This window comes from Ochotona princeps, chromosome 6, assembly GCF_030435755.1.
Source record: "Ochotona princeps isolate mOchPri1 chromosome 6, mOchPri1.hap1, whole genome shotgun sequence".
NCBI lineage: Eukaryota > Metazoa > Chordata > Mammalia > Lagomorpha > Ochotonidae > Ochotona > Ochotona princeps.
In genome coordinates, this window is record NC_080837.1 from 45,664,233 (window position 1) to 45,677,020 (window position 12,788).

Consider the following 12,788-nt stretch of genomic DNA (forward strand, 5'->3'; position numbering starts at 1 on the left):
AGTGGAAGATCTCTCATCTGTAACTCCTTCAAGTAGATGAATATATCCAAAAAAAAAGAGGGCAGAAAAAAAAATAAAGGTGTGCTTGATGCTGTACCTTGGTGGCTAAGTCCTTGCCTTGCAACTGCTGGGATCCCATATGAATGTTGGTCCCAGATATTCCACTTCGCATCCAACTCCCTGCTTGTGGCCCCAGGAAGGCAGTAGAGGATGGCCCAAACCCTAAGAACCCTGAACCTGCGTGGGAGACCTGGAAGAAGCTGTTGGTTCTTGGCTTCAGATCAGTGCAGCTCCAGCTATTGCAGCTACTTGGGGAGTGGACCAGTGGCTGGAAGATACTTCTCTCTGTCTCTCCTTTGCTCTGTAAAATTTAACTTCCTAATAAAAATAAATAAATATTTTTTTTAAAAAGGAAAGAAAAGGACAGTCCTTGGCTTATCAAGTAAGGGGCATAATTGACTTGTCAAGAGCTGGTACCAGAACCAATGGCAAGATACTCAGTGTGTACTGAAAGAAAATAAGTGGCTGTCAGTTCTGAGATCACTATAAAGTAAATATTTCCTTTTAAACTGGACACAGTGGAGAGTTTGCCTCTAAGCCAAACACTGAGGATTTTTTTTTTTTTGGCTGAAGGAAAATTATTCCAGGAAAAAATAAAAAGATGCAGCAAGGAATTAAACACAAAGAATGTGGATTTATCCAAATGACCATATCAAGTGAAGTTATGAACCTGTGGAATTTCCCGTATATTGAGCATGAAATAGGTAGCAGGGATGAGTGTTTGGCACAGAAATTAAGCTGTCACTTGGGATGTCATATCTCAAATAGGACTGCTTTGGGGTGGAGTTACTCCTACACTGTGCATTCCAACTTCCTGTCAATGCAGATCATAACTCAGGTACTTAGGTCACTTGCACCTCTGTGGGAAAGTCATTCTTGACTTCATGACACGTGGTTTCCATGTAACCCAAAGCTAGCTGTTGCAGGCATTTGGGGGTGAACTAGCAATGGGAGAATATTCTTGTTTTATGAGTCTGCTTTTAAAATTGGAAATAAATAAAATTTTATTTTATTTATTTTTATTGGAAAGGCAAATTAACAGAGAGTAGGAGGGACAAAGAGAAAGATCTTCCTTCCACTGGGTCACTCTCCAAGAGGCCACAACAGTCGGAGCTGAGCTGATCCAAAGCCAGGAACTAGGAGCTTGTTCCAGTTCTCCCACGTGGGTTCAGGGTCCTGAGGCTCTGGGCTGTCTTCTACTGCATTTCCAGGCCACAAGCAGTGAGCTGGACGGAAGTGGAGTAGCCAGGACACAAGGCAGTCCTCATATGAAATTCTGGTGCATTCAAGGCAAGGATTTAGCCACTGAGCCATTATACCAGGCCCTAAAATTTTATTTTAAAAAGTTCAATCACATTCTAAAAATAGATGCATAATGGATGATGGATAACATAGTGAGTTGAATAATATGTGCTCTAAAGAAGCCATGAATGGTATTTTATTTAGAAAGAGTTTTTTCAGGTGCTACTATGTTAGAGACCAATCAGTGTGGACCTTAAATCCAATAACAGGGCCTAGCATAATGGCTCAGCTAGCTAATCCTACTGCTTCAAGCTCAGGTATCCCATATGGGCACCAGTTGGTGTCCCAGCTACTCCACTTCCCACCTAGCTGCCTGCTTGTGGCCTGGGAAAACAATCGAGGATGGCCCAAAGCCTTGGGACCCTGCACACTCGTGGGTGCACTTCAGAAAGTGGAGAACTGTGATGGTGCTCTCCAAGATGCCAAGAGTAAACCACACTTTGGAGGGGCCATAGCAGTGGCATTTCACTGCTACTCCGCTCCAGAAGATGCTAGGGTCCCTGGCTGATGGGAATCCTTGGTTTCAGGTGCCGCCATGGTCATGGTTGTAGAAGCATGGCATTCTACAGCAGCAGCCTTGTCTGCAGGAATTCATGTGTACCTTGTGAGGCTGGTTAAACACACGACCAGGAAAAGAAACCCTTTGTTCAATATCCTCTGCTGATAAAACTTAAAATGGTGCCAGCTGGCAGAGGGGAAATATTTACAGGGCCCACGTCATGATTCCACAGTTGAGATGCAATAATAGGACATTTGGCAAGTGGCTAATGAAAAAAGAGGAAAGACCCAAGTGTGGGATCAAGGAAAGACTGCTTCCTAAAGATTGGAATGACTGGGGCCCGGCGGCGTGGCCTAGCGGCTAAAGTCCTCGCCTTGAAAGCCCCGGGATCCCATATGGGCACCGGTTCTAATCCCGGCAGCTCCACTTCCCATCCAGCTCCCTGCTTGTGGCCTGGGAAAGCAGTTGAGGACGGCCCAATGCATTGGGACCCTGCACCCGCGTGGGAGACCCGGAAGAGGTTCCAGGTTCCCAGCTTCGGATCGGCGCGCATCGGCCCGTTGCGGTCACTTGGGGAGTGAATCATCGGACGGAAGATCTTCCTCTCTGTCTCTCCTCCTCTGTGTATATCTGGCTGTAATAAAATGAATAAATCTTTAAAAAAAAAAAAAAAAAAAAGATTGGAATGACTGGGCCCAGCGTGGTAACCTAGTGGCTAAAGTCTTCACCTTGCACATGCCAGGATCCCAAATGGACGCTGTTTCTAATCCTGGTAGCCCTGCTTCCTATCCAGCTCCCTGCTTGTAGCCTGGGAAAGCAGTCGAGGACAGCCCAAAGTCTTGGGACCCTGCACCCATGTGGGAGACCTAGATAGAAGCTCCTGGCTCCTGGCTTCAGATAGTTCTAGTTATTGTGGCTGCTTGGGGAGTGAATCAGTGGACAGAAGATCTCTGTCTCTCCTCCTCTCTGTATATCTGACTATCCACTAAAAATAAATCTTTTTTTTTTTTTTTTTAAAGAAAAAAATCTTTCTAAAGCCTGTAGGCTTAGCAAGACTGCCTTAGTGCATCCACCGACCCAGTAACATGCTGCAATGCTTGGCCGGGAGAATTGTCCGACCTGTTCTGTGTTCCATCCTCTGACAGGGCAGTCACTGTTTTCTGCTGCCTAGACAAGCTGGCCGTCATGTCCCCTGGGTGCATCTGGGCATGCTAGAGAGAGTGCCTTGGAGACATATGTAACGCTCACCTCCCCTCTGGCAGATGGAGAGTCCGCTGATCAAGTTTCTGAAGTCAGTGAAGCACAAACAACAGACAGTGATGACATCGTGGTGCCACCCGAGTCTCAGAGATGTCCTAAGGCAGTAAGTACCCGGGAACACCGGAGCTAAGATTGTTTTTTGTGCTTATTGTTTTATAAATTTTTGGCTTTTTTTCTATTATTTTTTCATTTTTCTCTTTTTGTTTCATTTTATGTTATTTTTGGGGCCGAGATTGTAAATAAGGACACTTGTGGGGTCTCTGCTATGGCAAGGTAGGCTAATCCTCCTTTTATAGCTCCAGCATTCCATATGGATGCTAGTTTTAAAGATTGATGTGATTTATTCGTTTGAAAGAACAAGGAGATAGATATTTCATCTGGTAGTAGGCTGCATCTGGGTTGGCCAGCTGTGTGAGGCAGGGGCCCAAGCACTTGATGTATCATCTGTTGCATTCTGAGTTACATTAGTAGGAAGCATTAGTAAAAAGCATGCCACCTGGAACTTGAACTGGCACTCCCATATAGGATGCTGGTGTGTAAGTAGTTTAACCTTTTGTGCCACAATACCAACGTATCAACACTGTTTATTATACCTTATGTCATAAATAATGAAGTCTCTTTTCTTCTGAACTTTAACATGCCTTTCTGAGACAATTTTTAGATAGTGTCCTTTTTTTTTTTTTAAATAGATGAGGGCCACCTGGACAAGTCAGGACACTGTCCTCTTTTTTTTTTTTAAGATTTATTTATTTTTATTGCAAAATAAGATATGCAGAGAGGAGGAGAGACAAAGAGGAATATCATCCATCTGATGATTCACTCCCCAAGTTGTTGCAACGGTTGGAAAGGAGCCAATTTGAAGCCAAGAGCTGGGAGCTCTTCCAGGTCTCCCACATGGGTGCAGAGTCCCTGGGCTTTGGGCCATCCTTAACTGCTTTCCCAGGCCACAAGCAGGGAGTTCGATGGGAAGCAGTCACAGGATTAGAACTGGTGCCCATCTAGGATCCTGGTGCATTCAAAGCAAGGACTTTAGCCCCTTGGCTATCGCGCTGGGCCCTCAGCTAGTATCTAGATCCCCGTACATTCTAGGCAAGGAATTTAGCCGCTAGGTCATCATGATGACGGGATAGAGACATGAAATGGTTACCAGTTGTCAGTTTCACATCGCTCAGTCTCATGAGAAGGAATATAGCCTACATGTGTACCTAGGTCAGATTTTACTATGATTTCTTTTCCTAATTTACCTTGGTTATCAGAACATAATTAGGAATTTCTGATCTTTGGCTCAGCATTATCATCAAGCTTATAATTTTCAAAATTGGGTGTCAGTGTTGGGCTCGGTAGTTAGGACGCTGGTTGGGTTGCTCGCATCCAGTGTAGAGTGCCTGGGTTAAAGTCCCAGCTCTGCTTCCAGTTCCAGGTTCTGCAAGGGACACCCTCTGAGATGGCAGCTGTGGCTCAAGGAAGGCTCCCCTCCCCCACGTGAGGCAGTAGGTGACGGCTGGAGGAATTGGGCTCGCACTACCTCGCTGGGTGTACTGAGTTCCAGGTTCCTGACTGTAGCATCCACCAGCCCTGGCTGTTGTGGGTATTTAGGCAGTGAATTAGCGAGAGGGTGTGATCACTCCCTTCTCCTTTCTCACTCCTTCCCCACCCACATCTCTCTCCCTGTCATACCTCCTGTCTCTTTCAAGTCAATATGTTTTGAAATATCTATTTATTTATTTGAAAGGCAGAATTATTTACATAGAGAGATTTCCATCTTGTGGTTCACTTCAAGAAGGCTGCAATGCCGGGATTGGGCCAGGCTCAAGCCTCATGCTTCTCTCCTGGGTTTCCCACATGGGGCCCTCCCCTATTAACAGGGTGCTGGATTGGAAGAGGAGGAACCAGGACATGAATCGGCATATTGTATCCAGCATCATAGGCAGTAATTTTACCTGATGTGTATTTACCATGAATACATATTTTGAATGAAATTTGAAAAGTAACCTATAAGAGTAAAGTGGGATTACTTTGCTTTCTCAAGTGCATTACCTAGGAGCAGAATTTAGAGTGGAGTCACTGGAATTTGAACTGGCTTTTATATGGGATGCCAGCCTCACAGGTGGTACCTTAGATCATCATGCTACAACACTAGGCCAGATTCTTCTTTTAAAATTTTTTTGGTAATAATTATATGTTTGTAAGTTGTTGCCAAACACATAAAAGAAGTTTCTTTTTTTAAGATTTATTTTATTTTCATTACAAAGTCAGGTATACAGAGAGGAGAAGAGACAGAGAGGAAGAACTTCCGTCCTGTGTTTCACTCCTCAAGTGCCAGCAATGGCTAGTGCTGTGCTAATCCGAAGCCAGGAACCAGGAATCTCCTGCAGGTCTCCTACATGGGTGCTGAGTCCCAAGGTTTTGGATCGTTCTTGACTGCTTTCTTAGGCTACAAGCAGGGAGCTGGATGGGAAGTGGAGTTCCTGGGATTAGAACCAGCGCCCATATGGGATCCTGGTGCGTTCAAGGCGAGGACTTTAACTGCTAGACTACCACACTGGGCCCAGAAATTTCTGTGTAATTCTCATTTGGTATTCACTATTCTGTCTTGTTTTGTCATATTTTGTACTATCCTATTCCATTGTACTCTTTCATTAAGAAAGAAATGCTGAGACCTAGCATGTTAGTCCAATGGCTGAATCCTCCCTCACCTTGCATGTGCCACGATCCCCATATGGGTACTGGTTTGTGTCCGGACTGTTCCACTTCCCATCCAGCTCCATGCTTGTGGCCTGGGAAATCATCAGAGGATGGCCCAAAGCCTTGTGTGGGAGACTCGGAAGAGTCTCGGAAGAGGATCCTGGCTTTGGATCGGCTCAGTTCGCATATTTTCTTGACTCATTCTCTGATTAGAGATGGCTGAGAAAGGCTAAACTGAAGAAGTGATACACTGGTTTGGGAGAGAGAACTCGTGGGTTTGCTTTATAAATGTGTCAGATGTATTAAAACTCTTATAGGGCCCAGCGGCGTGGCCTAGCACCTAAAGTCCTCGCCTTGAACGTGCCAGGATCCCATATGGGCGCCGGTTCTAATCCCGGCAGTCCCACTTCCCATCCAGCTCCCTGCTTGTGGCCTGGGAAAGCAGTTGAGGACGGCCCAAGACTTTGGGATCCTGCACTCACGTGGGAGACCTGGAAGAAGTTCCTGGTTCCCAGCTTTGGATTGGCATAGCACTGGCCGTTGCGACTCACTTGGGGAGTGAATCATCGGACGGAGGGTCTTCCTCTCTGTCTCTCCTCTGACTTTGTGGTAAAAATAGATAAATCTTAAAAAAAAAACTCTTCTTATAAAACGCTCGATGATGCCTAAATTGATAACATCTTATCAATGCTAGATTAGCTGTGGCAATTCAGCAAAGCTGTGGGTTCCAGTTTCACCTGTGCAAGTAATAGCAATTGATTTCTAGAGTGTCATGTGGCACCATAATGGTGTGTGCCCTTGGAGTCTTGCTGACCTTTAGGAAATGTTTTCCTTCCCAGGATTCTGAGAAGATGTGCATTGAAGTTGTTTCTCTGACCTTCAACGCAGAGGCTGCTGTGATGTCTGACGAGAATGTGCAGCAGGTGTACGTGGAGTACAGATTCTGTGACCTGCCCTTGTCAGAGACAGAGACTCCTGTGTCCCTGAGGAAGCCACGGGCAGGGGAAGAAATCCACTTCCACTTCAGCAAGGGTGAGACATCTTGTGTGGTTTGTGGTGCCAGGAGGCTCACACATGTCTAGATGGAGGGTCCAAATTTTTGTTCTGTATTGAAGTATATGCATGTGGTTTAAAGGCACGAAAGCACTAGGGGCAGATGGCACCAGGGATGTCCTCCTCCCATATCACAGTGCTTGGGTGCAAGTCCTGGCTCTGCTTCCAGTCCAGCATCCCTGGATTCTGTGGATGGATGCTCAAAGGGCCGAGGCCTACCCACCTACATGGGAGGTTTTTGGCTCCTGGCTGCAGCCTGGACCTGCCCTGGCTATGGCTGACCTTGGGCGAGTGAACATCAAATAAGATCTCTCCCTGTTGTTCTGCCTTTCAAATCCAATGGGAAAAACTTTCAGAATATCAGAGAGGCCTAGGAATCTTACAATGACCCTGGCATCATAAGCTATGTTCACCCACTGTGCCACAATGCTGACTCCTCTTGTGTTATTTCAACAGATCATCTTTCCCAGTAGCTTTTTTTTTTTAAAGATTTATTCATTTTATTACAGCCAGATATACACAGAGAGGAGGAGAGACAGAGAGGAAGATCTTCTGTCCGATGATTCACTCCCCAGGTGAGCTGCAACGGGCCGGTAAGCGCTGTTCCGAAGCCGGGAACCTGGAACCTCTTCTCCTCTTCTGGGTCTCCTACACGGGTGCAAGGCCCCAAGGCTCTGAGCTGTCCTCAACTGCTTTCCCAGGCCACAAGCAGGGAGCTGGATAGGAAGTGGAGCTGCCGGGATCAGAACCGGCGCCCATATGGGATCCCGGTGCATTCAAGACGAGGACTTTAGCTGCTAGGCCCTCCTATGTACCCTTTCTTTAAAAGCTACTGGGGGACCCGGCGGCGTGGCCTAGTGGCTAAAGTCCTCGTCTTGAATGCACCGGGATCCCATATGGGCGCCGGTTCTGATCCCGGCAGCTCCACTTCCTATCCAGCTCCCTGCTTGTGGCCTGGGAAAGCAGTTGAGGACAGCTCAGAGCCTTGGGGCCTTGCACCTGTGTAGGAGACCCAGAAGAGCTCCTGGCTCCCGGCTTTGGATCGGCGCAGTACTGGCCATTGTGGTCACTTGGTGAGTGAATCATCGGACGGAAGGTCTTTCTCTCTGTCTCTCCTTCTCTCTGTACATCTGAGTTTGCAATAAAAATAAAATAAATCTTAAAAAAATTAAAATAAGAATAAAGAAAGAAAGGGTTCACAGGGTATAGATATTTTGAGAAAGGCATGCATGCGCTCTTTTTCCTCCTCTCATGCTGCTGACAGGTAAGGCAGGCAGAGCAGTCTGTGTGGATGCAGCAGGTGTCAGCAGTTCCTGTACCCCTCGGGGTGTTCGTATCCATGCTGGGGTGCTGGCTGTGGATCCCAGCTACTTAGCTTTCAAACCAGCTTGCTAGTAATCCCAACTGTTAAAAAAACATTATTTTATCATTATATTACTTCAAATATTATATTATTATATTACTTGAAGATGTTACAGTGAGAAAAAATCTTCTATCTGCTCTTTTGCTCCCCAAATGGCTACAAAGGTCAGAGCTGGGCTGTTCTGAAGTCAGAAGCCATGAGCTTCCTGTGTGTCACCCACATGAACCATCCTTCATTGCTTTCCCAGGTTTAAGCAGGTAGAAGGATCAGAAGTGAAACAGTTGAGATTTGAACTCATGCCCCTATGGGATGCCATGCCATAAGTGAAGGCTTAACTTGTGGGACCCTATTTTATTATTTGTTTTAAACACATATATTTTTTTAGTTGAAAGTCAAAGTGACAGAGTGGAGATGATGGACTTTCCATCCTTATGTTCACTCCCTAATGTCCACAACAGCCTCCAGTGACAGGCCAAAGCCAGTTATCCATCGTGGGTGGCAGGAACCAGGTACTTGGGCCTGCTCTCTTCCAGGGGCAGCAGTGTTGCTGGGTTAAGTCCTGGGTCTGCTCCTGACTTCAGCTTCTTGCGAATGTGTACCCTGGGAGGCAGCAGGCTTAGATATTTCAACCTCTGCTGACCATGTGGGAGAGGTGGACGCACAGTATCTACCTCCCACACTCAGTTGCTGCAGGCATTTGGGAGTGAAACCAGTGCATGGGTGCCTCTGCACTCGCCTTTTCTTCTCTTTTGCTAAAATAACTATATTTGCAAAGGCAAATTTTATATTGGAGCCAGTACATTGGGTTTTCAGGCTAATTCTCTTCCTATGCTGCCAGGATTCCATATGGTTGTTGGTTTGAGTCCCAGGTGTTCCACTTCAGATCTAGATCTTTACTTATGATCTGGAGAGAGCAGCGGAGCATGGCTCAAGTCCTTGGACCCCAACACCCACATGGGACATCCAAAGGAAGCTTTTGGCTCCCAGCTTCAGACCAGCCCAGCTCTGGCTGTTTTGGTCATTGTGGGAGTAAATCAGTGGATGAAAGACCTGTGTCCTTCCTCCCCCACCCTCAGTAACTCTGAATTTCATGTAAAAAAAATAATAATAACATGGGCTCTATGCACTAGCCTAGTGGCTAAAGGCCTCCCCTCACATGCTACAGGATTCCGTAAGCATGCCAGTTCATGTCCTGGTTGCTTCAGTTGCCATCCAGCTCCCTGCTTGTGGCCTGGGAAAGCAGTTGAAGATGGCCCATAGCCTTGGGACCCTGCACTTGCATGAGAGACCAGGAAGAAATTCCTGGCTCCTGGCTTTAGATCGGCTCAGCTGTGGACATTGCAGCCACTTGGGGAGTTATCAATTGTTGGAAGACCTTTATCTGTATCTCTTTCTCTCTGTAAATCTGACTTTCCAATAAAAATAAATGAAAGCTTAAAAATAAATCATGCTTTAAAACTATTTTCAAGGACTTTAAAAATATTTTTAAAGAATTTAAAAAATGAGAACAGAGGGAAAAATCATTGTTGAGTTAGGTTCCTCCCTTTAAAGACTTATTTTTGTTGGAAAGGCAGATTTACAGAGAGAATGAGCTAGAGAGAGAGAAGATCTTCCATCCATTGGTAACTCTCAGAGTGTCCACAGTGTCTGGAGTTGAGGCAATCCAAAGCTAGGAGCTTCTTCTGCATCTCCCAAGCAGTGCAGAGTCTAGCACTTGCAGGCGGAGGATTAGCCTGTGAGCCATTGGACTGGCTCCTGTTTTCTTCAGCTTGCAGCCCTCCTGTACAGTCATCTTTAAGAAAGTCTCTGAGGCTGGCACAACAGCTCAATTGGCTACTCCTCCACTTCTAAGCACACCATTCCTTATGGATGCTGGTTTGTATTGCTGCTGTTCCCCTTCCCTTCCAGCTCTCTGCCTGTGGCCTGGGAAAGCAGTAGAGGATTGCCTTGGGACCCTGCACCCTATGGGATACCTATTAGAAGCTTCTGGCTCTAGTTTTGGAGGGATAGCTCAGGTCTAGCCATTGCTGCCACTTGAGGAGTGAACCAGTGGATGGAAGATTTTTCTCTCGCTCTGTAACTCTGCCTTTCCAATAAAAATAAAATGTTAAAAAAAGGGGAGGGTGAGGGGGAAAGAAAAAAGAAAGTTTCTGAACCAATAGCAACGCTGTGATTTCTTTTTTTCTCTTCCCCTACCCCAGTGATAGACCTGGACCCGCTGGAGCAGCAGGGCCGAAGGCAGTTTCTGTTCACCATGCTGCACGGACGAGACCCCGAGGAAGGGCAGTAAGCATCTGCTTCCAACAGCGGGAGCCAGCAGGCATTGACAGCAGCTCAGACTTTGTGTTGAGGCTGAATATTTTAATGTCTGTCTTAGAGTTAATTTGCTCTTACTGTTTTTGATGACCCGAATGGTGGGATGATCTCATAGGCTTGCTTCACTTCCCACTGGACTGGCCCTGTTTGGGTGGCACTTTTTCTACGGCTGCAGCTTACTTGAATGGAGTTTGTGTGGAATGACTAGACTTCTTGGCCTTCTAAGATCACTGATTTCATTTGTCATGTAGGTAGTGGCATGGTAAATAACTTATTATGCCTTTATGGCATTAATTTTACATTTGGAATTTTTACAGTTGTGTCTTTACAGGACTACTTTCTAGCATCCTTTTGGCAGGGGTGTCGTGCAGTGGTGAACAGCCCACAGCCTGTGTGTGAATGCCTGGATTTGAGGCCCAGATCCCCTGCTTTGGTGCCAGCTCCCTGCTGCGGTGTACCCTGAGGGTGCCCATATACTTGGGTCCATGCCACCCACCAGGACTGAGTTCCAGGTTCCTGGCGTTTGGCCTGGCCCAAGCCTGGGCTGTTGTGGACATTTGAAGGGCTGAAGTAGCAAAACGGAGGATCTCTCTGCCTGCCTGCTTGTCCCTCAAATACAACGAAATACATAAACATTAAAAAAAAATTGTCAGTCTCAAAGTTTTCAGAGAGCTGACAGACATTATTATCCCTCAGGTCTGAGAATCCATCCTTTTACAGTTTTCAGATAAAATGCGTGAGGCATACTTACACTAAACAAGTTATGTTGCTGAAATTGAAATTTAGGTGTGTACATTGTTTTTGGGTTTGAAATCTGACAATGCTATTTCTTCCGTAAGTGTGTGGGAAAGAAACTATACAGGACTAGAGTTTTAAACTACTCTTTCTAAATGCCCATTGAATTTATTTTATATTGCTGCCAGTTATTCCTAGATAGGACTGAAAAGGGAACCAGCTGCAATGAACAGTGAATCTGCCATCAGTATCATGGTGGGCTTAAACAGATTCAGGATTCTAGGGACTTTTAGGAACGAAAAGTGATTTTTTTCCCTGCTGTGCTGATGTTAAATTTAGGTTTTTATTTTTCTGTTTCTTAAAAAAATGCTTATTTGAAAGAAAGAAGGTTTTTTTGACTCCTCACATGTCCAGAAAAGCAAGGGCTGGGCCAGGCTGAAGCCAGGGGCCCTGAACTCAAGCTGGGTCTCCCAGATGTCTGGCAGGGCCCGACTGCCTCAGCCATCAGCTGTGGCCTCTCTGGATGCACATTAGCAGGAGGCTAGACTGGGAGTAGAGCAGACTGTAAGCATTGCAAGCAGCATTCTAACTGCAATGCTAAATGCCCACCTTTTTGTTTTGCTTTTGATCAGCCTTTCTGAACATTCTTCATTTCCTTATGGTGGTAATTTTTTCCTACTTGGTTTTAGAGTTTGAATGATTTTACCTTCGACTTTTTCTTTTTTGCAAGTGTGGTACAGCATACAGAATGCTGCCTCTTTGCACCTACTAGTTGTAAGGTCTTCGCAATATTATTTACCTTCTAGTCTGTGGTGAGAATAAACTTGAGATAACCAAGTTTGTGCAAATCACTTGGCATCATTCCTGGCATAGAATGATGCCATCTTGCCACCCCTTTCCAGGAAAAACTAAGATGGCGGCGTTGGCATCATCTTTTCATTTTGTTGAAGTTCTCAGTCAAGATACAGAGGCATAATCACAACTAAATATTGCTTAATGCACTGACACTGTTGCTTCCCAATAATTCCTTCTTGTTGGCTTAACTGTATGCTTTAAAAGCTTGAAATTTTATTCTTGTTGCACACTATTAGCTAAAAATATTTGCTTTTTAAAAAACAAATAGGCAAAGAAAAAGAAAAAAAAAACAAAGCAAAAAGCAATAGGAATAGTTAATGTCCAGAATAGGCAAGTCCAGAGAGACAGAAAGCGGATTAGTGGTTGCTAAGATGCACAATTAATTGTTAGGGGGTTTATTTTAGGCCGTGATGACAATGTGCTAGAAATAGATGGTAGTAATGGCTGCACACCAGTGTGATTTTACTACAAAAGACAAGCAACAACAACAAAACAAAACAAAAACACTGAATTGTACACTGTAAAGTGGTAAAAATGGTGAATTTTATCTTAAAAGATTAATAGAATTAGATTGCAGATTGTGCCAGATTGTGCAGATTGGAGTTCAGTATCATTTGCTCAGTCAAGGTAATACGAAGGCCAAGTCAAGATGACGCTAAT

At 45.3% G+C, this 12,788-nt stretch overlaps 1 protein-coding gene across 6 annotated transcripts in view; it reads left to right on the top strand.

Moving 5' to 3' along the window:
- The window catches only part of LOC101533636 (RPGR interacting protein 1), a 41,718-nt gene that overhangs the window by 22,028 nt on the left and 6,902 nt on the right, over positions 1-12,788 (top strand). For 5 of the 6 annotated variants that reach the window (XM_058666182.1, XM_058666178.1, XM_058666179.1 and 2 more), the window contains 3 exons: positions 3,124-3,224; positions 6,646-6,838; positions 10,424-10,508. In XM_058666182.1, the coding sequence (XP_058522165.1) occupies positions 3,124-3,224; positions 6,646-6,838; positions 10,424-10,508 (379 nt within the window). The remainder of the gene's footprint in view (positions 1-3,123; positions 3,225-6,645; positions 6,839-10,423; positions 10,509-12,788) is intronic. The other variant, XM_058666180.1, reaches the window with a different exon arrangement.